This window comes from Lytechinus variegatus, chromosome 13 (genome assembly GCF_018143015.1).
Source record: "Lytechinus variegatus isolate NC3 chromosome 13, Lvar_3.0, whole genome shotgun sequence".
Lineage (NCBI taxonomy): Eukaryota > Metazoa > Echinodermata > Echinoidea > Temnopleuroida > Toxopneustidae > Lytechinus > Lytechinus variegatus.
In genome coordinates, this window is record NC_054752.1 from 1,603,052 (window position 1) to 1,624,745 (window position 21,694).

Here is a 21,694-nt window from a genome sequence, read left to right on the forward strand (position 1 = left end):
TGTTATCACATTTCATTTGTTTTGTGTATATTTATAATGTATGTTTGATTTGTATTTGCTTGTAATGATGATAATGGAAATGGAAAATAAACTTGAACTTGAACAAAAAAATATACATAAAATAAATAACGATTACAGTATGTAATAATCATAAGTTATCCTTATACAGGAAATAAATCAATAAGAACGGACATTCTTGCTATAGGAAATACGTATACATTTTGAAAAAGGAAAAAGTAAACAATATATATATTACTACCTATATAGCAATAGAATAATAATAGTGCACCCGATACTAAGAACAGAACAGAAGAAGGAAGAGAGAGAAAGACAGACAAACAGACGAGATATACATGAGAGAGGGACAAGTAGAACAGACATGACATAACATGAATACAAAAATACAACTATACAAATACATATAATCACATATTGGGCTAGTAAGATAAGACAAGAAATAAGAGGTCAGCATACAGTGTATCTATTGACAGTAGCAACAGCATTTGAGATGACAGTATATTATCAGAATTGTCATGTAAGCTTGTGCATGTGTGAGTAGTTAATATCTTTGAAGTAAGAACTTTTTCAATTCACATTTAAATGAGAGAACACTGAGAGATTTTTTAATTTCGTTCGGTAGCGAGTTCCACAGTTTGGGTCCTGTATAAACAAATGTCTTTTGAGCAAAAAGAGTACGCTTTAATGGCAAGTGAATGCAGCTAGCCTGTCGGGTAGGATATGAATGGATCGAGTTATTCGAAACAAACAGGAGAAAATATGGACGGAAGGTTGTTCGTATGTAAATTATACACGAAGAGGCCTAGTTGTAACTGATATAACTCATATATCTTTAAGATATATGAGTTATATCGCAATCTGCGACATTATGCGTTGCTGCGACGTTCCCGACCTTTCGTTTGAGGACGCGTACGCTTATTTAGAACGGTAGTTCATTTTGGGAGAGACTTTTGGGCCCGTCGTCATGGTCGTAAAACTCCGTCCTGTAATGCAAATTGTGTGACATTAGATTTTTTCTTCGTTTCGCATCTGGAACGGAAACATTCAATTTGCGTTTCGTGTGCAAAATTCTGGTTGCTACTATGGTAACAGCGATATATCTGATTTAGGACGACTTTCCAAATCCAAATTTGGTTCCTCCCAGAGCTCGAGAGGCCGCCCGGGGGACCCACTTCCATTGAATGGTGGATACCAGGCGCGACCACACGTAAAAAGGGAAAGAGTGGGTAAGTACGTTACGTATAGGCCTATGTAGCGTTATGAGGGTGTGAGAAACAATGATTAAATTACTGAAAAGGGATATATTTCCACTACTTGTAGGGTGTCACAACCCAAATACTTGTTGAGAGATACATTTTCATAATCTGGTGCCTTTTATCGGTTGTAACAGCCCCCTATCATGCCTATATGCTAGCTGCGCAGCGACCTTACCAGAAAAATCCCAGCTATATATCGTCATATCTTGATGGCAGAAAAAAACCACTTCACGTTTTGTATTTACCGGACTGACTGATTTTTTGCCTTTTTTGAGAAAAAAAAACATTTTTGAACAGAATTCGATAGATGACACCGACACAGTCCGTGTAAAAAAATCATTACAGAGTTGGTATGCCTCTTTGAAACTCGTTTAAATTCATCGAATTCATTAATTGTTTTAACATGTAGTTTATCTTTATAATATTTTATCATGTATGCTCTTGTTCGGCAATATTTGTGTTTTCATTGTGAGGTTCTGTGGGATTTGTTGAATGTCTCGGTCTGGATGTGTAGCCAGCATGTAGCATTTGTATAACATGAGATCTCTGCTCTCGTAGGTTAGACACTCAATGACGTCATCCTCAAACCCTCGAAAACGACTGACAGCTTCCGGGAGCGTATCAATCTGAGAAGTGTTTATACAATCATATTTAAATTTATTGTCATTGGTCTTTATGATTACGAAAGTATAAAAATGTCCTCATTATAAGTTTTTTTGTCACTTTTTGTGATTTGCAATAAATGTCAACTTTAAGATTCGAATGATGTGAATATAGCGGGCGTGATTGCAGTAAAAGAGTTTCTACAGCCCGGTCTCGTATCTCAGAATAATTTCAGAGATTGAAGAAGAATATTTCCCATTTGTGTTCAGATTCTGTCATATCGGTGGTACCTTGAAGAGATTTAAAGAGCGATTTCGAAATATCGTTCCCATCGGCTATGATGAAGAAAATACCGTCACTCCTATATCTCTGACAGGTCTGCATTGAAACAAGAAAACCAAGAGAAATAATGAATTGAAATGAATTGCAAAAGTCAATATTCAGCAACTGCCGTTTAATGCCGTTTTACTTGATGGTGTTATTTCATTTCTTAGTTCTTTGTTAAAACGACCTTTACATTTTCTGTTTCTATATACTGATTCACGCTAAATTTCGGCAATTCTGCGTCTGACCACCACCTTTGTTTCTTCTGACATCTGCTAACTTCTTCCACAATGTTTTAGCAGTCAATCGCTTCCTTTGTGATATAACACACATAGTCTCACCTTAATCAACCCACGGACAAGCGCTTTAGAAAGTCCTTTACCTGGAAATATAATATGAAACAAAATTGATGTAATATTAATAATGATGATAAAAATAGTATGATGAATTTTATGGCGTAGCACTATCGTACATGCACGTGCACTTGGATACTGTCTATTCACAAGATTAATCAGAGTACTCGTATACTTGGTAAAGAGGAACCGCCCAAGTTATGACCCTTGAGGGACCCATTTAGAAAATAGAAATTGTTTAATACTGCACCATCAAGTAAAAAGTTCTCATGTCTGTTTGAAAGATATAATGCAATCCATGAGAGAACATGGCCACCTAAGAGTGTAGTATATGTAACAATATTATTAGTGATAAAATTAACTTTTAAAGCTAACAGTAGCAGAAATATTACTTTGTTTGTCCACGGCCAATAGAAGGTCATTCTTTTTATTATTTGGGTCTCTGTTCTACGGTATTTTCTGTACGCTAACTGAATATTCGCTAACAATGTATCATAGCATTCAGGTGTTGTTGGATTTGGTGTACATCAGCTCTATCATGTTTAAAAGGCGGGTAATTAATTAAAGCCCTACTATCATGATTATAGGCCCCAGTCGAATTGAATTGAGTTATTTTCAACTTTTTTGTTTAATATAGGTTTTCCCGTCCATTTTGATCAGAGTTGCAATTAAATTAATGAAAGGACGTTCAAATTCGAAATATTTCGTCCACCCTCTGCACACATAGTTCATTTTCATTCATATATTTAATTCCTTTCTATATCATTCCTTTGAATTTTGTAGAAATTCAATTAAGAGAAAACCTCGTTCAAATTAATGGCCCTAAGGTGTCATTTATTTTCGCGACGACGAGCTGATCGTTTAATTTCGCCTGAAACACCATTTTCAATTTCATTTATCAGAACATATATTTGCACTTTAAACTTCCAAATTCTGTTAATGTTACTGTATTTATTTTTTTTTTCAAACTTCACCCTATATTTCTATTTTTGGGGGATCTTTTCAGTTAAAATCATTTTATTCCATTATGTTTGATAAATACGTAATTCATGTAACACTTATGATATGACATATGATATGATTGTAAACGCTTATTCTTCAAGTGATTGAGGAGTGGTTGCAGGGGCGGATCCAGGATTTCCCAAAGGGGGGCACATTTTCCGGAGGAGTTTTAAGAGTAAAAAAAGAAGGTTATTAACCAAAGAATAAGGGTATTTCGTCCACGAAAAAATTAATTGTGCCTCTAAAAGGGGGAGGGGGCACGAGTCGACTGTGCCCTCCCCTGGATCCGCCATTGAGTAGGTGAAATGAAATGTATTTATTTCCGTTAAAAACAGATAACAATACATATAAAATTATACATATGGATTGGTAAATAGAAAACGGGAGGATGGCCCTACTCAGCAGCATCAATCATGGTGCTGCTGGTCTACCGAGGGGTCCTCATATAGGTCGATGACCTAGTATGCCAATGGTAGGTATTTTTTCTTCATCATCTTGTTCTTTTTTATTTTACATAATCGTATATAATTTAAATCGTTTTGGGGAAGGGATGGGTATTATGTAATTGACCACAGTCTATATATAGTTATGAAAGTGGAACAAAAACGAGTTGTTGTTCCGATGATGGTCTGTCAGATGTAAAATTCAGTAAAAATTTTTAACATCCAATTTAGGGGTAAAACCCATTTCCATAATTATTCAAAAGAAGTAAAAAAAAAAAAACAACAACGAAAAACACTGTCCATATCTTGTAAGTGATTGCATATTAATTATTTTGAATTCCTAAACGTTCGCAAGGAGAATTTTAAAACACTACTCAGCTATTTTAATTTGATCGTTCTTTATAATTTTTTAAATGAAATAACTATGAAATCGCGTGCCAGTAGAATTAAATTGAATAAGTATTTGGTTATTTAAATGCTGATCTCATAGGTCATTCAAATTAGTTGCAAATTTTGACGAAATTGGACGGGAAAACCTATACTAGGGGAAAACATCCAGAAAGTACTTGTCAAATAAATTGGTTTGGCGAATTTATGTCGGACCTGAAATGAAAGTTAAGATTCTAAATTTCGACAAAGAATTCCAAGCTGTTTTTTGTCATTTGAGGGGATTTTTTCGATTCATTTGCTGAATCTGTTCCCGAATCTGTCGAGTGTGGCGGTGAAAAAAAATCGCTATTATTTCGAAACCACTTACCCCTGTGAGCTGGATTGACTGTGAGACCGTGAAGTATATACGTCTTTCCTTTCAAAGCATTATATAACGTGGAGTAGAGTACACAACCAACGATGTCGCTAATCGACGTCGTTCCGTCACTATCAACACAACGTAGATGTTCCAAGACGACTGCTCCGTATTTTTCATCGGCTAAAAGGGCGTTTCGTTCCAAGTCTGAAAAACAAGATGATCCCTATTTGAATCATATGACTCATCTGATTGGCTCTTTCTGGGTCCAATATGTGACAGAGCCGACTTACTACCCATAAGAAACCAATACACTCATCTTGGGGCTCACGAAGACACCACGGTGAAAATGGAACACTCTTAAAATGCTGGGCAACATATTGTCCACACAACAATTGGTTCAAAAAATTATCAAACGCTGGGTAGTTTTCAACCAATACTGTGTAGTTTTCACCCGAAGCACACACTATTGGTTTAAAACTACCCAGAACTGGATAAAGTTTTGATCAAGTTTTGTGTGGACGGTATATGTTGCCCAACATTTTTAATAGTGAATATGGATAAAGCACGGGCACCTATTTGGCCTTGGACCGCGTGGTACTCATTTTGATATCATAACGGAGGACCTTTAATTAATGTGGCCATGAACTATTGGAAAGGAGTTCACCCATTTTTAGGATCGAGATTGGTAACTTGGATGGAATCGACAGCCCAACTGTGCCTGTTGACCGGATGATATGTGAATTATCAAATTCTCTTTAATGAATTCAGATTCATTTTGCACGGGGTTTCTAAATTTAGTTATTAATGAAGCACAGACAACATAATCATAATTGTATATTTCATGCAACGGAGCAGGATGTTATAAAACGTTTTTACTGTGCTTTAACAACGTATTAATGTTGCGATATGCGCGCAATTCTTTTGTATAATTTTTTAATGACCAAATCCTATTTTATGACCAAATCCAAAACATACTTGGGACAAATTAAGGACTCTTTATCCTTTTTTTTTTTCATTTCTTTATTTAATCACGGCATACCAACTTCAGCCTACTGGCTGTTCTTCTGTGAGTCCGTGCAAAGGTAAAAATCATATGAAACAACATATATAACAAATTATTTGATGATAAACAAAAGTAGAGAAAATGCATAAAAATAACATAACAATAAAAAACAACAATAACAATGAAGATTCAGTTACAATATGAATAGCACAAAATTAAGGCAAATGACTTATAAAATCAAAGAAGTACGATAAACGAAATTTTGCAATGAAAACAAATCACATAGAGGTGAAGTAATAACGAAAATTATATATATGAAAAAAATAATAAAAACCGGGGTTACGAACCTACGGAAACCTCCCCCCCCCCCCCGAGATCCAGGACACTTAAAAAGAAAAGGGATGTGCAGGTGATCTGAAATGTGCAATTATGCTTTTCTTAAATATATTTATGTTATCTATATTTTTTATATTTTCTGGAAGTGAGTTCCACAGTTTTGATCCCCTAAAGGTAACGCTCCTTAATTTATAATTTGTATGACTTTTGGGAATTGAAAAATTGTGAGAAGAATATCTGGTTCCATATTGTGGATTATATCTTTCAAACATACACAACAAAGAATTTGGGACATCATTATAATAAATTGTGTGCATCATTGTTAATTCTCTCTTGCTTCTTCTGACTGCAAGATTATCTACTTTTAAAATGGATAACAATTGATCTGAAGAAAATCTTGGTTATTTCCTAAGTACTGTTTTAAGAGCTTTGTTTTGTAATATCTGTAATTTCCGTAAGTTCGTAACTCCTGTGTTAGAGTAAATTATGTCGCAGTAATCAAAGTGGCATTGAATCATTGATTTAAAGAATATTTCTGCTTGATGTTGTGTAATTATTGGACGAATTCGCTTCAGTAAGAATAATTTATACATAACCTTTCTTCTTCGTTAACATGCAAATTCCAACTTAAATTTTCGTCAATTATCATGCCAAGGTATTTACATGATGAAGTCCTACGGATAGGTTTGCCTTCTACTAATAAATGTGCGTTTTGATCACTTTTACTAAGCTTGTTCCTGGTACATATCAAAAGAAATTCACATTTTCCGACATTTATTTTCAGTTTGTTGCAGTTCAAATAGTCATATAAACTTTGAAGATCTTTGTTCAATGTTGATATGATATCCAGTATATTATCGTTACTAAAATACATACAGGTGTCATCAGCATACATTAACACCTTACTTTCCTTAATTGAATTCGGTAGGTCATTCACATATATCGAAAAGAGCATAGGCCCCAATATGGAGCCCTGTGGAATTCCACAGGTGAGTTCTTTTGTATCTGAGCTTATACCATGTATACCATTCATTGTAACAAACTGTTTCCTTCCTGTAAGGTAATCTTTAAACCATTTTATAACTCTGGAGGACATACCTATGAAACTTAATTTCTTTAGTAGAATTCCATAATCTATGCAATCAAATGCTTTTTGTAAATCAAGCATGACAATTCCAGTGATGCAACCGTTATCTATATTATGCAGTATATCTTCAGTAAGGTTTAATAAAGTAGTAGTCGTGGAATATTTTGGTCGGAAACCTGATTGATTATTGCACAGTAAATTGTTAGTATTCAAAAACTCATACATTTGTTTAAAAACAATCTTTTCGATCACTTTGGCAAGAATGGGCATCACTGATATCGGTCTGTAATTGTTTTTTCTTGTTTATCCCCCTTTTTCTTAAAAATTGGGGTTACACGAGAAATTTTCCATTGATGGGGTACAATTCCTTGAATCAATGACATGTTAATGATTTGACTCAGAGGTTTTGCAATGAATGGTGCTATCGTTCGGATAAACACAGCCGGTATCTCATCTGGACCTGTTGCTTTTTTATCAGAGATGCATTTTAACTCCTTTAAAACAGTGCTTTCAGAGACCTGAGTAAAATTAAATTCTCCGTCATATGTATTAGGCCAATATTTTTCATATGTCATATCCTGAGTTTGTTCGTCTATTTCAGCCTGTATCTTTTTACCGACTGAAATGAAATAATCATTAAATTCATTTGTGACTTGCTTATCCTTGAAAAAAAATCCATCAGTTATGGTATTGATACTCACAATTTCGTATAACAGTCCCGTGCCCCAGAATTCCATGTGATTCCATTGACTCTTTTACGAGGTGACAGACTCTATTTCGTTCTTCATCATCTTGAAGTATACCGTCCCGAATAACGTAATCTTTATTGTTTATCTATTATAGGACACATAATACTTAAACGGTAACAGAGCGACTTTGTTACCTTGTTTATCATGTTTATACATATATTTTTTTATTCATTATTATAATAATAAGAGTAATTATATTATTATTTATATAATTATTGTCATTATTATAATTATAATAATTATTATTATTACTATTATTATCATTATTCCTCTGAACAGGATCAAGTCCGTTTTTTGTTTATCATGTTTATACATATATCTTTTTATTCATATTCATTATTATTATAATAAGAGTAATTATTATTATTTTTATCATTATTATCATTATTATAATTATAATAATTATTATTATTACTATTATTCTCACTATTCCTCTGAACACGATCAAGTCCGGTTTTTTTTTCTTGAATAACTTTGCTCTAACAAAAAGCACCAAGTAATTTCAAGTGCAACTAGGAACTTTACAATATGAATATATTACTATTATTTTTATTTTTATTATTATTATTATATCTATCTATCAATATAATACTACTATGCTGATGACTGGCCTGCATGCTACTGCTACTATTGTAGTCATGAGCGGAGGTTTATTTACTGAGTTAAGCGGACGTTCCAAAGTCCCAAATTCAGAACCCATCACCATCAACATTATAAGTAGGCCTATCCTCATCACTGTTACAATACTGACAATCTTCAATATTTTCGAGAACCATACCTCATAATCTGATCCTGTTGAATATTGGCTTTGCATGAACCAAAAATGTAGATGACCTTGTCCGGTTGGTTTTGTGTTTCTACAATTTTCTGCTTCTAATACTTGAAGGGTTGAGAGATTGTTTCCATTCACTACCGTTGTCAATGTATTCGCCTTTTCTTCGAAACATATCTAGAATTTAAACATAATATGAAAATTGATAGGCCAAGGAATATTGACAAGTACATAACTGCATCTTCAACGTTGTACCATCGAGGCATTTCTATCTACTTTCCAACTTAATACATTTCCAACTTGCCCCCAACGCACCAAACAAAACTACTACATATAACTGCTACAACTACTTCTTCTTCTACTACCACTACAACTCCTCCTCCTCCTACTACTACTACTACTACTACTACTACTACTACTACTACTACTACTACTACTACTACTACTACTACTACTACCACTACCACTACTACTATTACTACTACTACTACTACTACTACTACTACTACTACTACTACTACTACTACTCCTACTACTATACTACTACTACCACTACCACTTATACCACTACTGCTGCTACTTCTAAACCTACTACTACTATTACTACTACTACTACTACTACTACTACTACTACTACTACTACTACTACTACTACTACTACTACTGCTACTACTACTACTACTACTACTATTGCTTATTATTATCATTATTATTATTGTTCTTCTTCTTCTACAGCTATTGTTATTTCTACTATGATTCGATTTCTTCTCACCATTCCTACTTTTTTTGGCTTAAAAATGAGAAATATGAAGACTGACACACGCCGAGAAACGAGAAATGAAATCCAAAATTCAACGATATACATGTATATTGATCTTCAAATATAATCATAATGTAAAACTTAGATGAATTCTTACTCTTTTTACTGTCTGAATCACTTTTCTCTCCAATTTGTGACCTGTATATGTAAAACAGAATGTGAGGAAAGTTTACGGAAATGGTGAGAGGGGAATCTGTATTCTACGATCCCAATATTTCATTTTCTCCTCACTGGTTAGGAACCTACAATCCTGTATCGGGGAGTCATGATGCAGACCTCGGAAACAATTATATGGCCTTGACATTAACCTTGACTTTGGTGACCAAGTCCTTGTTCTTGGCATAGAAGGTCGGAGGCCCTTAGTATTGTGCCCCTGTTAGTCTTCTGATGAGGCTAGAAATAAGTCAGTTGACAATTAGATAAATAAAATGACTAACAGATATATATTTTAATGTACTAAATACTTGTATAGTTGCATTGCCCGGGAAGAGCCGTGGTGTAGTGGTTCTGACTCTTGCCTTGTAAACATAGGGTAGTGTGTTCGAATCCCACCGCGGTCTAGCGTCCTTTGGTAAGGCGTTAATCGACACTTTGCCACTCTCGAACCAGGTGCTAAAATAATGGGTACCCGGTAGGATGCGAAATATATTGTATATTTGATTTTGCCAGCGCCATAATGACGAATGCAAGGAATGCTCCCCAGGGAGTGGAAATTGTGCACTTTTCATGCTTGATTGAAATGAATCCAATGACTAGGGTAATAATATGCTGTAGTTACGCGCTTTGGGCCATTCTGGGAAAAAAGTTTTATAAAAATTGGCTATTATTATCATTATTATTGCCCGGCCGTCTTTTATATATTTGGCGTATTATGAATTCTTTGACCGTAGGGACATTGATATCGAGATTTCGACCTAGGACTCATTCCCATCTTTGCCCCTAGCACTGCTGTAATTATGCACATTCTATGTTACAAGCCACCCTTGTTATATATCCACCACCTTGCACTTGCGCCATGTGCTATGGTAATTAATAAAATTGGAAAATAAAATATAAATCATCATCATTTGTCCTAGATTAAAATCTGTAGAAAAGGAGACACGAACTTTTGAAAGGATGTCTGATGTAGCAACAATGAAGATGTCTCCATTCTCCCGAGAGAAAGCTAAACCCCGTAGATATAAATGCACATCCGACTAATTGCTTCTCAGATTTATTCTCGATCACCAGAGCCTGGAACAGCTTCTGCTTGAAATGCTCCAAGAAACCTAAAGAAAATCAGTTATCGGAAAAATAGATGGAAATGGCTTAGATTTATGGAACAAATACAAATAAATAAATATAATTTCCAAGAGTTACGTTAACATTCTTATAAAATGTAATATATCTCTACTATACTGTCACTAGTCTACAATTCCTTCCAGCCTCATATCATGTCTACTACTACTACTACTACTACTGCTACTATACGGTAAATATACTCTAATATACTACTTCTGTTATTACTACTTTTTCTACTCTTATTGCTCCTGCTGTTACTATATTATTGCTACTTCATGATATGACCCAAGCACGTTCATGTTAATTTACAAGAAATGGACTTTGTACCCTTGATCGAATTGCATTGTCTACCGTGCATTTACTTTATGACTCTATGCTTAAACTCAAATCATTTTTACGTGTAGCATGGACAAATCCGGCATTAAAATTCTTAGGGTCTATAGTCTAAAGTGATAATATCTAATAATATACCCACTGCAAATCATTGAATATTGCCTTAAAAAATCTAGTTGATCTTCTCTTAGCAAAAGGCTATCAATTAATACTTAAAACATTTGTCTTGAATGTTCCCAAGCGAAACTATAAACTTACAAACAACATAATTATCTCAAAAGTGCTTTAGAAATCATATTCATAGACCATTTACAGTTGTAAGAAGATTACAAAGAGGTATTGAGGTCATGAATGAATGTAACATTAATCATTAGCAAATGTTAAAATACGTCAGAAATAGGATCGAAATAAATGCTAGTCATTTACACTTACTTTGTTTTGAATTCCCAAATTGTTTTTCCAAACCTTCAGATTTGACGTATTCATTGAGAAACTCGTACAGGACTTCACCCTCATACTCGGTTGCTAGACGAATCGTATTCATGTCCATTAATAAAAAAAAAGAATCAAACGTATTTATTGGAGGTTTTGCCGGACTGGTTATCCCTTTCAAACCCAAAGTAGAATAGCTCTTCTCCAGACAAGGCGATATTCAAATATTTACACATCGTATTCAGTCATAGGGGGCGTACGTGAATCATGATGTGACTTCCAAAATTTAGTTGAACCCAATTTTTCACGCATGAAATTCAAAGTTTTATATTGGCAGGAGCGGGGTTTCAATTCCATACTATAATTACGGATAGGGAGGGAACGATACATGGTATATAATTATATTTAAAAAAAAAACATCCCCCCAAATTATCTGCAAGATCGCATACGGCAAATACATTTCGTATGCATGCAGTGTTAAAATGTTTTGATAACAGTTTCCTCCCACTTTATAGAGCTCTCAATCTCTCCCACATTCGAATTATGCATCATTTCTTTGGATACTTAAAACAATGACAATATAAAACAGCGTCTTTCTCATAACGGCTTACCGACCGGGTCCCCCTCCCTTGCGCTAATATAGCTTCATGAATTACGCTTATCATCTTGTCTTTTTGCAGTGGTTATCTCTATATACAACCTTAATTGTTTCTATAGTGGAACTTCATTTGCTTTGCACAATTTGTTTTAAGCAGCAACATAGGTTGATGACTTTTTTTTGCTTGTCACAAAATTTCAGGTGGACCCCTGTTGCACCCACAAATGTAATAACGCCCACAAATGTAATATTTTTACCCACAAATCTATAATAACACCGTTACCCACAAATCTAATAATTTCGCCCACAAATGTAATAATGCACTTTACCCACAAATGTAATAATTTTTGATCGCCCACAAATGTAATAATGACTTTACCCACAAATGTAATAAATTTGAAGGGATTTTTGGCGAATCCGTTCTAAACTAAAATCCTATAGTAATGCGTTCATATAGCCCAAAGTGCAAAGTCTTTTCCAGACCCGGTTGATTAAAAAACTATTATATAAGTCCAAAGTCTTTTTTCTAGACCTGGTTGTTTAAAAAGTTATTATATATAATAAGTCCAGTCTTTTTTCCAGATCCGGTTGTTTAAAAAATTATTATATAAGTCCAAAGTCTTTTTCCAGACCCGGTTATTTCAAAAATTATAATATAAGTCCAAACTAAGATACGATAATGATATTCCAGTGGAATAAAAATGAGAATCGAGCGTAGTCTTTTCTCCAGACCCAGTTAATTAAGACCGGTAGAATTAATGTCTTTGTTGTTGTTTCAACTTACACGTCTTATGATATATGCGCTATAAGTAAATTGAGAATCAAGCGTAGTCTTTTCTCCAGACCCGGTTACTAAAAACAAAAAACTAAACCATATAGTAATGCGGTCATATAGCACAAAAGTGCAAAGTCTTTTTTCCAGACCCAGTAGTTAAACAAATTATACGATATGTCCAAAGTCTTTTTTCAGACCCGGGTATTTCAAAAATTATAATATAAGTCCAAACTAAGATACGATAATCATATTCCAGTGGAATAAAAATGAGAATCGAGCTTAGTCTTTTCTCCAGACCCAGTTCATGAAGACTGGTGGAATTAATGTCTGTAGTTGTTTCAACTTATTTGGTGTATCATTGTGAATACATGCACTAAGAGTAAATTGAGAATCAAGTGTAGTCTTTTTTCCAGACCCGGTTAATTCAAAAATTGAAATATAAGTCCAAAGTCTTTTTTCCAGTCCCAGTTGTTAACCAATTTATACAATATTTCCAGTCTTTTTTCAGACCCGGGTATTTCAAAAATTATAATATAAGCCCAAACTAAGATACGATAATGATATTCCAGTGGAATAAAAATGAGAATCGAGCTTAGTCTTTTCTCCAGACCCAGTTAATGAAGACTGGTGGAATTAATGTCTGTAGTTGTTTCAACTTATTTGGTGTATTATTGTGAATACATGCACTAAGAGTAAATTGAGAATCAAGTGTAGTCTTTTTTCCAGACCCGGTTAATTCAAAAATTGAAATATAAGTCCAAAGTCTTTTTTCCAGTCCCAGTTGTTAACCAATTTATACAATATTTCCAAAGTCTTTTTTCAGACCCGGGTATTTCAAAAATTATAATATAAGTCCAAACTAAGATACGATAATCATATTCCAGTGGAATAAAAATGAAAATCGAGCTTAGTCTTTTTTCCAGACCCAGTTAATGAAGACTGGTGGAATTAATGTCTGTAGTTGTTTCAACTTATTTGGTGTATCATTGTGAATATATGCGCTAAGAGTAAATTGAGAATCAAGCGTAATCTTGACCTGGTTACTTAAAACTAAAAACTAAACCCTATAGTAAGCGTTCATGTAGCACAAAAATGCATAGTCTTTTCTCTCGACCCGGTTACTTAAAACTAAAAACTAAACCCTATATTAATGCATTCATATAGCGTAAAGACATTCATCAACTCTTTTAAAACAGACCACACAATCTATTGATGTTGAATAACATGAAAATAAAGTGTAGACATTCATCTAGACCAGATTATTTTAAAATAAGAAATGATTGAAAAAAAACCTCCACTCTTGGTAATGTTGAATTCCATGAAAATATAGCATAGTCTTTCCTTCAAACCCAGTTATTCAAAATTATGAATTACATGTACATTTTCAAAACAGTATAAAGACCCCATAATCTTATTATTGCTGGATAACATGGACATATACATGTAGGGTAGTCTTTCAGCCCGACCCAGTTTTATTTAGTTGTCTTTAGTCCAGACCTAATCATTCAAACAAATACGCAAAAAATCTCCTAACATAAGACCCTATCATATTCTTATTCTTGTGGAATAACGCGAGTTTTAAAACGTACTCTTTTTTCCAGACCCCCCTATTTAAAAAATGAATTTACAAAACTTCAAATCTAAGACCAATCTTCCAAAGTTACTCCCAGTAAAGAAATATGTCTTTACCCCACACCCAGTTTTTTTTTAATAATACTAAGACCCCAACAAAACATTGCAATAATGCATGGGTAAAGTAAACATCCTTCCTCCAGACTTGGTTATTATTTGAAAAAATGAAATAGTTTTTACAAATATTCTTAAATGAAGACCAAATAATATGATTACTGTGGAATAACACGAAGACCAATTGTCGAAGATCGACTTTCCTCCAGACACAATTATTTCAAGAATAAAAAAATCAATAAAACCCAACCCCCAACAACGAATCTAAGAACCAACAATCCTCCAAATTAAGACCATGCATGTAGAAAAGCACATGTTTAGAGCGTTGTCTTTATTCCTGACCCAGTCATTTAAAAATGATTTAAACAATCTTAAAAACATAAGATTTTGTCATATTCTTATTCTTGTGGAATAAGACGAGTATTATGCTTAGTCTTTCTTCAAGACCCGGTTATTTAAAAGATAAACAAAAATAAAAAAAAAATCACAGCTAAGACCAATCTTCAAAATTAAACCCAGTATAAATGCTTGGGCTTAGAATAATGTCTTTACCCCTCACCCAGTTCTCTTAAAAATACAAATTAAGCGAAACATTAATCTTAAAACTTAGACCCCAACATTTTCCAAACTATAAAACCCTTGTGATAACGCATACTTAATTTGACCAGACCAGCTTATTAAAAAAAACAGAACAACAAAACAAACATTTACAATTAAAACCCTCTTCCAGCCTAAGATCCTGTAACATTCACTTTTTCTTCCGGGCAAAGAAATTTATAATTAATAAAAACCATCAAAACTTAGAGCCTGGGGAGCATTTCATGAAAGTTGTCTGACGTTTAATCCGACAAGTCCCATTTTATCTGACACTAGCCATGGAAGCACTGCATCTTAGCCAATCAACATCAAGGTCGGACATAAATGTTGATGAAATACTCCCACAATCATCTTATTCATGTTGAACAGGCACGAGAATAAGATTGAGTCTTAGTTATGAAGATTTCATTTATCTTATATTTGAAAATGACAAGGTCTGGAATAAAGAAAACTCTCTAAACTTTTATTTATTGAAGGTTATTAGTTTGAAGGAAAGTTGGGTTTTAGATTCTGTTGTTCTTTTTTAAAATAATTTTTGTTATTTTGAATTAATTGGGTCTGGAGAAAGACTACACCATATTTCCATTCTTTGCACTTTCATCCAATACTTTAGTTTCAGTTTCCCGAAACCTGGAGTTTTATCAGGCCACAAATCCAGTTTACTTTTGCTTTTCCTGTTGCAGCTTACTGTAGCAGAAGAAAGTCAAACGTGTTGCAAGAATCAGAACGTAATCAAAAGAAAAATAAATTAATCTTTTTAAAAAAGGAAGGGAAACAAAAAAGAAATAAAGGAAAAAAAGAGAAAAGAAAAGAAAAGAGAAAAAGAATTCATAAAAAGAAAAAAAAGAAGAATATAAGAAAAGCAAAGAAAACAGAAGAAAGAAAAAAGAAAAGAAAAGAAAAAAAAGAAGAAAAAAGGAAAAGAGAAGACAAAAAGAAAAGAAAAAAATAAAATGAAAAAGAAAAGAAAAAAGAGAAAAAAAGACCAAAAAAAATAACAGAAAAGAAAAGGAAGAAAAAAAAGAAAAAAAAAAGAATTAGAGAGAGAAGGAAAAAAGGAATGGAAAAAATATATAATAAAAATGAACAAAAGCTGTGGCAAAAATAGTCAATCCTGACTGGTTGCCAACCAAGGAAAGAAGAAGAAGAAGAAGCTATTCAATGTTGATAAGATTACAGGGTCTTTGTTTTGTTGTTGGTTGTTGTTGTGTTTTTTATGATATTTATAACTGGGTCTGGAGGAAAGACCACGCTATATTTCCATGTTACTCAACATAAATAAGATCGTGGGTCTTTGTTTGCTTTTCTTTTTTATTATTACTAATTCATTATTATTATTCATCATGTGTTATTTGAAAGATCTGGGTCTGGATGAAAGACTATGCTATATTTCCATGTTATTAAACATTAATAAGAGGGTTGGGTTACTTTTTGCCTGATTCCACCAGTTTTAAATAACTGGGTCTGGAGAAAAGACTATGCTCGATTCTCATTTTTGTTCCACTAGAATATCATTATCGTATGTTAGTTTGGACCTATATTATAATTTTTGAAATAAACAGGTCTGGAAAAAAGACTTTGGACTTATATAATAATTTTTTAATTAACTGGGTCTTGAAAAAAGACTTTGGACTGATATAATAATTTTTAATTAAATGGGTCTGGAAAAAAAGACTTTGGACTTATATAATAATTTGTTAATTAAATGGGTCTGGAAAAAAATACTTTGGACTTATTCAATAATTTTTTAATTAACTGGGTCTTGAAAAAAGACTTTGGACTTATATAATAATTTTTGAAACAACTGGGTCTGGAAAAAAGACTTTGGACTGATATAATAATTTGTTAATTAAATGGGTCTGGAAAAAAAGACTTTGGACTTATTCAATAATTTTTTTAATTAACTGGGTCTGGAAAAAAAGACTTTGGACTGATATTATAATTTTTGAATAAACTAGGTCTAGAAAAAAGACTTTGGACTGATATAATTTTTTTTAATCAACCGGGTATGGAAAAAAAGACTTTGGACTTATACAATAATTTTTTTAAACAACTGGGTCTGGAAAAAAGACTTTGAACTGATATTATAATTTTTGAATTAACTGGGTCTGGAAAAAAGACTTTGGACTCATATAACAATTAATAAAAAAACTGGGTCTGGAAAAAAGACTTTGGACTTATATACTAGTTTTTGAAACAACCGGGTCTGGAAAAAAGACTTTGGACTTATATAATATTTTTTTAATTAATCGGGTCTGGAAAAAAAACTTTGGACTTATCCCCAAGAAAGGCCTTGCACTTTTGTGCTATATGAATGCATTCCTATAGGATTTTAGTATAGAACGGATTCGTCAAAAATCCCTTCAAATTTATTACATTTGTGGGTAAAGTCATTATTACATTTGTGGGCGATCAAAAATTATTACATTTGTGGGTAAAGTGCATTATTACATTTGTGGGCGAAATTATTACATTTGTGGGTAAAGTGTTATTACATTTGTGGGCGTTATTACATTTGTGGGCGATTATTACATTTGTGGGTGTAACAACCCCCCCCCCCATAAATCTTTTTGATTCCGCCGCCAATTGGTGTGGTTGGGGTCAAGACTAGGGAAGGTGATGTCATTTCGTCCGTAATGAATTACAGGGTTAATCGAGTTATCACTGCCCGTTCCTTCTTCTCACCATTTGTTACTTACCCTCTTTTTAACTGCTCCACGATTGAGACAGTAACCCCGGGATGAATATTATGATTAATACAATCATTTTATAGAATATTGTACAAAGTGTATAAGGATTGTTTGTGATTTCATTTTTTTCTTCAAAGTTATAAAGTTGTACATATCGGTTTCGCAAACATGTTAAATTAGTAAACGTACATATGGGTATACCGTATATTGTTAATGGAGTCATGCAATTCTACATAAAAAAATATCATCATCATCATCATCATCATCATCATCATCACCATCATCGTCATCAACAACTTTTGCCATCATATCATCATCGTGGTCTTGTTTGATTAACCATTACACATGTACAGTTATTCTGCAACTAAGCAATTCTTATCATTCATTAGATTTGTATTTATATCAAAGACAATTAATAAATGGAACTTGTAACTTATCACTTAACACGTACAAATTACTATCTCTATAGTTTAAATTTGAAGTAGGCATGGGGGCTCGCGTGAAACAGACCCCCCTTATAAAAACTCATAGCAATAACATTGATGAAGACCAAATCAAATTTCAGTTACTCGAATCTAAAAGTATTAGTTTTACCTAAAAATATTGTTAACGTGATATTTTATGTGATTAACTTCACAATGGCCACGGAAATACTAGAAAAGCCTAAATAAAGGCTTATATACAGTGCGTCCCAGAAAAAACGAAACCGAGATTTAGCGATCATTTATCATTACTTAATCATAAATAGAATAGACAAATGACCTACCAATTTAAAGCTGAGAATCTCCTCTTTCATCTGATATTACTTAGATTATTTCTCATTCACGCATGAGTGAGCAAAAACAATTTGAAAAAAGGATACCAAAAACTCATTTGGCGGGGGGTATCTGGGTTTCAAAAAGAAAACCACATTTTTGAAAAGTTCAATATCTCCTCTTTAATTTGATACCTAAATTACAGAAAATGGTCAAGAAATAACAAAGTTGTGGTCATTTGAAATAAGGCTTGAATTTCAATAATTTCATAAAATGAAGAGGTTCTCCAGGCTGGCTTTCAAACTCACTCGACACTCTGTTTTGTTGACGATCAGCCATGCATTAAATCTTTTGTTCACCATGCGAAAGCTTCTGTGGGAAACCGGTGAAAACACGTTTATCTCATGAAATTATGGAAATACAAGCCTTATTTCAAATGACCAGAACTTTTTTATTTCTTGATCATTTTCTGTAATTTAGGCACCAAATTAAAGAGTAGATATTGAACTTTTCGGAAATGTGGTTTTCTTTTTGAAACCCAGATACCCCCCGCCAAATGAGTTTTTGGTATCCTTTTTTAAAATGATTTTGCTCACTCATGCGTGAATGAGAAATAATCTAAGTAATATCAGATGAAAGAGGAGATTCTCAGCTTTAAATTGGTAGGTCATTTGTCTATTCTATTTATGATTAAGTTATAAAAATGATCGCTAAATCTCGGTTTCGTTTATTCTGGGACGCACTGTATATAGATAATGTTTATCTCCGTGTCATTTGTTGACCGGAAAATTTTATTTAATATGCACCATAAAAGTCTTGCAATAAGAAAAAAGTCATTCCATAGCCTGAAGTGTTTAGAAACTTAATCATAAAATGACTGGATTATTTGAGGTGTATTGAGGACGGGGGGGGGGGGGGGGCATAATGCCCCTCTTCTGATCTCGGCCGCCGTTCGCGCAATCGCGCCGAAATTTGGCACGCACATTCTTTACGAAATAAAATACACTGCAAAAACTCCGGTGTTGATTTAACACCAGCCCGGAATCTATATGTCGACATCGGAGAAGTATTGAAACAACACCAGTTTGGAATCAAACCTTGTATAAACACCTTTCTGGTGATAGACCAAAACGAAACTGGTGTTGTTTAACACTCTGGTGTGGACATGTATACATTTCTGGCTGGTGTTAAATCAACACCAGTTTTTGCAGTGTACAAGCCAGTATGTAAAAAATATGAAAATAATAATTTCTATTCATTATGAAGATAAATTGCAAATTTATTAATGAAAAACCTTATTTGCAAATTCATCACCCAAATGCACTTCGAATTTTCTTTTTTTTCATTTCCAGATGTCATCTTTGTAATCTAATTTAAAGGTTCCAACAAAACAAACTGCGAAAGCCAAAAGTTGCGCGAGACTTGAAATAAAAGGAGTCATATAATTTTGCGGCTCTCCCTTTTTGCGTTTCGAAAATATCGCGCGAAGCGTCCAGGGGGTGGGGGGCATCATGCCCCAGTCCTTTTGGGGATTAAAGCGTTCATATCGATTCTTATTTATGCCATGGTCACATTTGTTCTACGGCGGCCGTACGGCGAGTCGAAAACAGCCGTTTTAACATTTTTTCTCCAACTACATGTAGGTGGTTTGAATCAAAATTGATAACACGGCTGTTTTCAACTCGCCGTACGGCCGCCGTAGAACAAATGTGACCATGGTATTAGTCATCATTATCGCAGCAATCAGCAGCCGATTTGTTTAAAACTCAGGACGAGAGTTCTGGCTGACCTCAAGGTTTGCAATTGTAGCTCTGATTAAAAAATCCTAAATGAATGTACAATGACAGAACATTTATTACATGATAAACTATGACAAAAAAAATATCAGCGTCGGTAAGTTTGTCAAAACTTTTCTACTTAATGGATTGATGTAATCTCATTTCATGAAAAAAAACATAGACAGGGGCCCAGTTAACTTAAAGCCAAAATATTCAAAGAGTTGACAATGAGAATTCTGATTTGTATTGATTAAATATTTCTTATTTAAAAATTTCAAGGATATAATTATACCGTGTGCCATAATCATTGTCACCCCATTTGCCAGGTTCTTTTACCCTCTTCCCTTAGAGGAGTAGTAAGATATCTGGTAAAAAAAACTTTCTTCCAATGAATGTACAGCTGAGCACAATCTGTCTTACGTGGGCATGGCTACATATTGTAGTGTGAGTATAGGGGCAAATTCAAATGTCTGAAACCTCGGAGCCCAAATGGTGGCCAGTCATAGCGACATAGTATGGGAAAAGAATGAGTAATTGTGGCCATCTCCGAATTTGAATCCTATTGAAAACTTGTGTGCTATTCTTAGAGTATTTTTTTAACATCCTTACTGAAAAACCCTTCAACAATATGACACAAGATTTAACAAAGAGGGGAAAGACCTCTTCAAGGACACACTTGCTGGCATCAAAATTACCAAAGTCCATATTCCCTTTTTGATTTCAGTCGAGGGGACATATATGGACTCCAGCTCAATTTTCATAAGAAAAATGCTGCCAGATGTAAATCAGTGATTAATTACTATTGAAAAAAATATAACTGAAAGGAAATGTTATAAGCAATATATTTTAAAAATCCAACTCAAGAGCAAAAGAATGATGAAGTTTGTTCTGCAAAAGGGGTGACAATATTACACTGTGAAAAAAAGAGTAAATTTACTTTGGTCATTTTTTTGTTGGGTAATATATACGTTGGTTATTGTTTTGTTGGGCATTATGTGCCCAATACTTAGGCAAATTTTTACTCTGCCGCTGCCAAAATACAGATGTCCAATTGTTGGGCTAGTAATTGCCCTGCTGAGTGGTAAATGTTGCGAAACTTTACGATCACGAGTTGCGCTTGCAGCATGCTACACACGGTCGATAAGATATGGAGGAGCTTCTAGATGACTGGGGGCTGGGGAGCCTCGCTGAATCTTTCATAGGTGAGTTGCTTAAACGTTTTTTTAATTTTTTTATTTTGGACTTTACGTTAAGC

General features: G+C 33.8%; 1 protein-coding gene across 1 annotated transcript; it reads right to left on the minus strand.

The window, feature by feature from the left end:
• Positions 1 to 1,337: 1,337 nt before the first annotated feature.
• LOC121426399 lies at positions 1,338 to 11,952 on the minus strand. The gene is made up of 8 exons (XM_041622689.1): positions 11,561 to 11,952; positions 10,621 to 10,782; positions 9,612 to 9,652; positions 8,701 to 8,871; positions 7,875 to 8,007; positions 4,757 to 4,951; positions 2,543 to 2,583; positions 1,338 to 2,255 (listed from the first exon to the last, which is right to left on the minus strand). Exons 1-8 carry the CDS (start codon positions 11,676 to 11,678, stop codon positions 2,109 to 2,111), a joined length of 1,008 nt encoding a protein of 335 aa, XP_041478623.1. The 5' UTR covers positions 11,679 to 11,952; the 3' UTR covers positions 1,338 to 2,108.
• Between the last annotated feature and the right edge of the window lie 9,742 nt (positions 11,953 to 21,694).

Excerpts from the sequence above, each read along its gene's own strand:
- LOC121426399 (XM_041622689.1), bottom strand. The coding sequence starts at position 11,678 with ATGGACATGAATACGATTCGTCTAGCAACCGAGTATGAGGGTGAAGTC. Across the intron at positions 9,653-10,620 it reads CATCAGACATCCTTTCAAAA|GTCACAAATTGGAGAGAAAA; the intron begins GTTCGTGTCTCC and ends TTACATATACAG. Across the intron at positions 8,872-9,611 it reads TGATTCAGACAGTAAAAAGA|ATATGTTTCGAAGAAAAGGC; the intron begins GTAAGAATTCAT and ends TTTAAATTCTAG.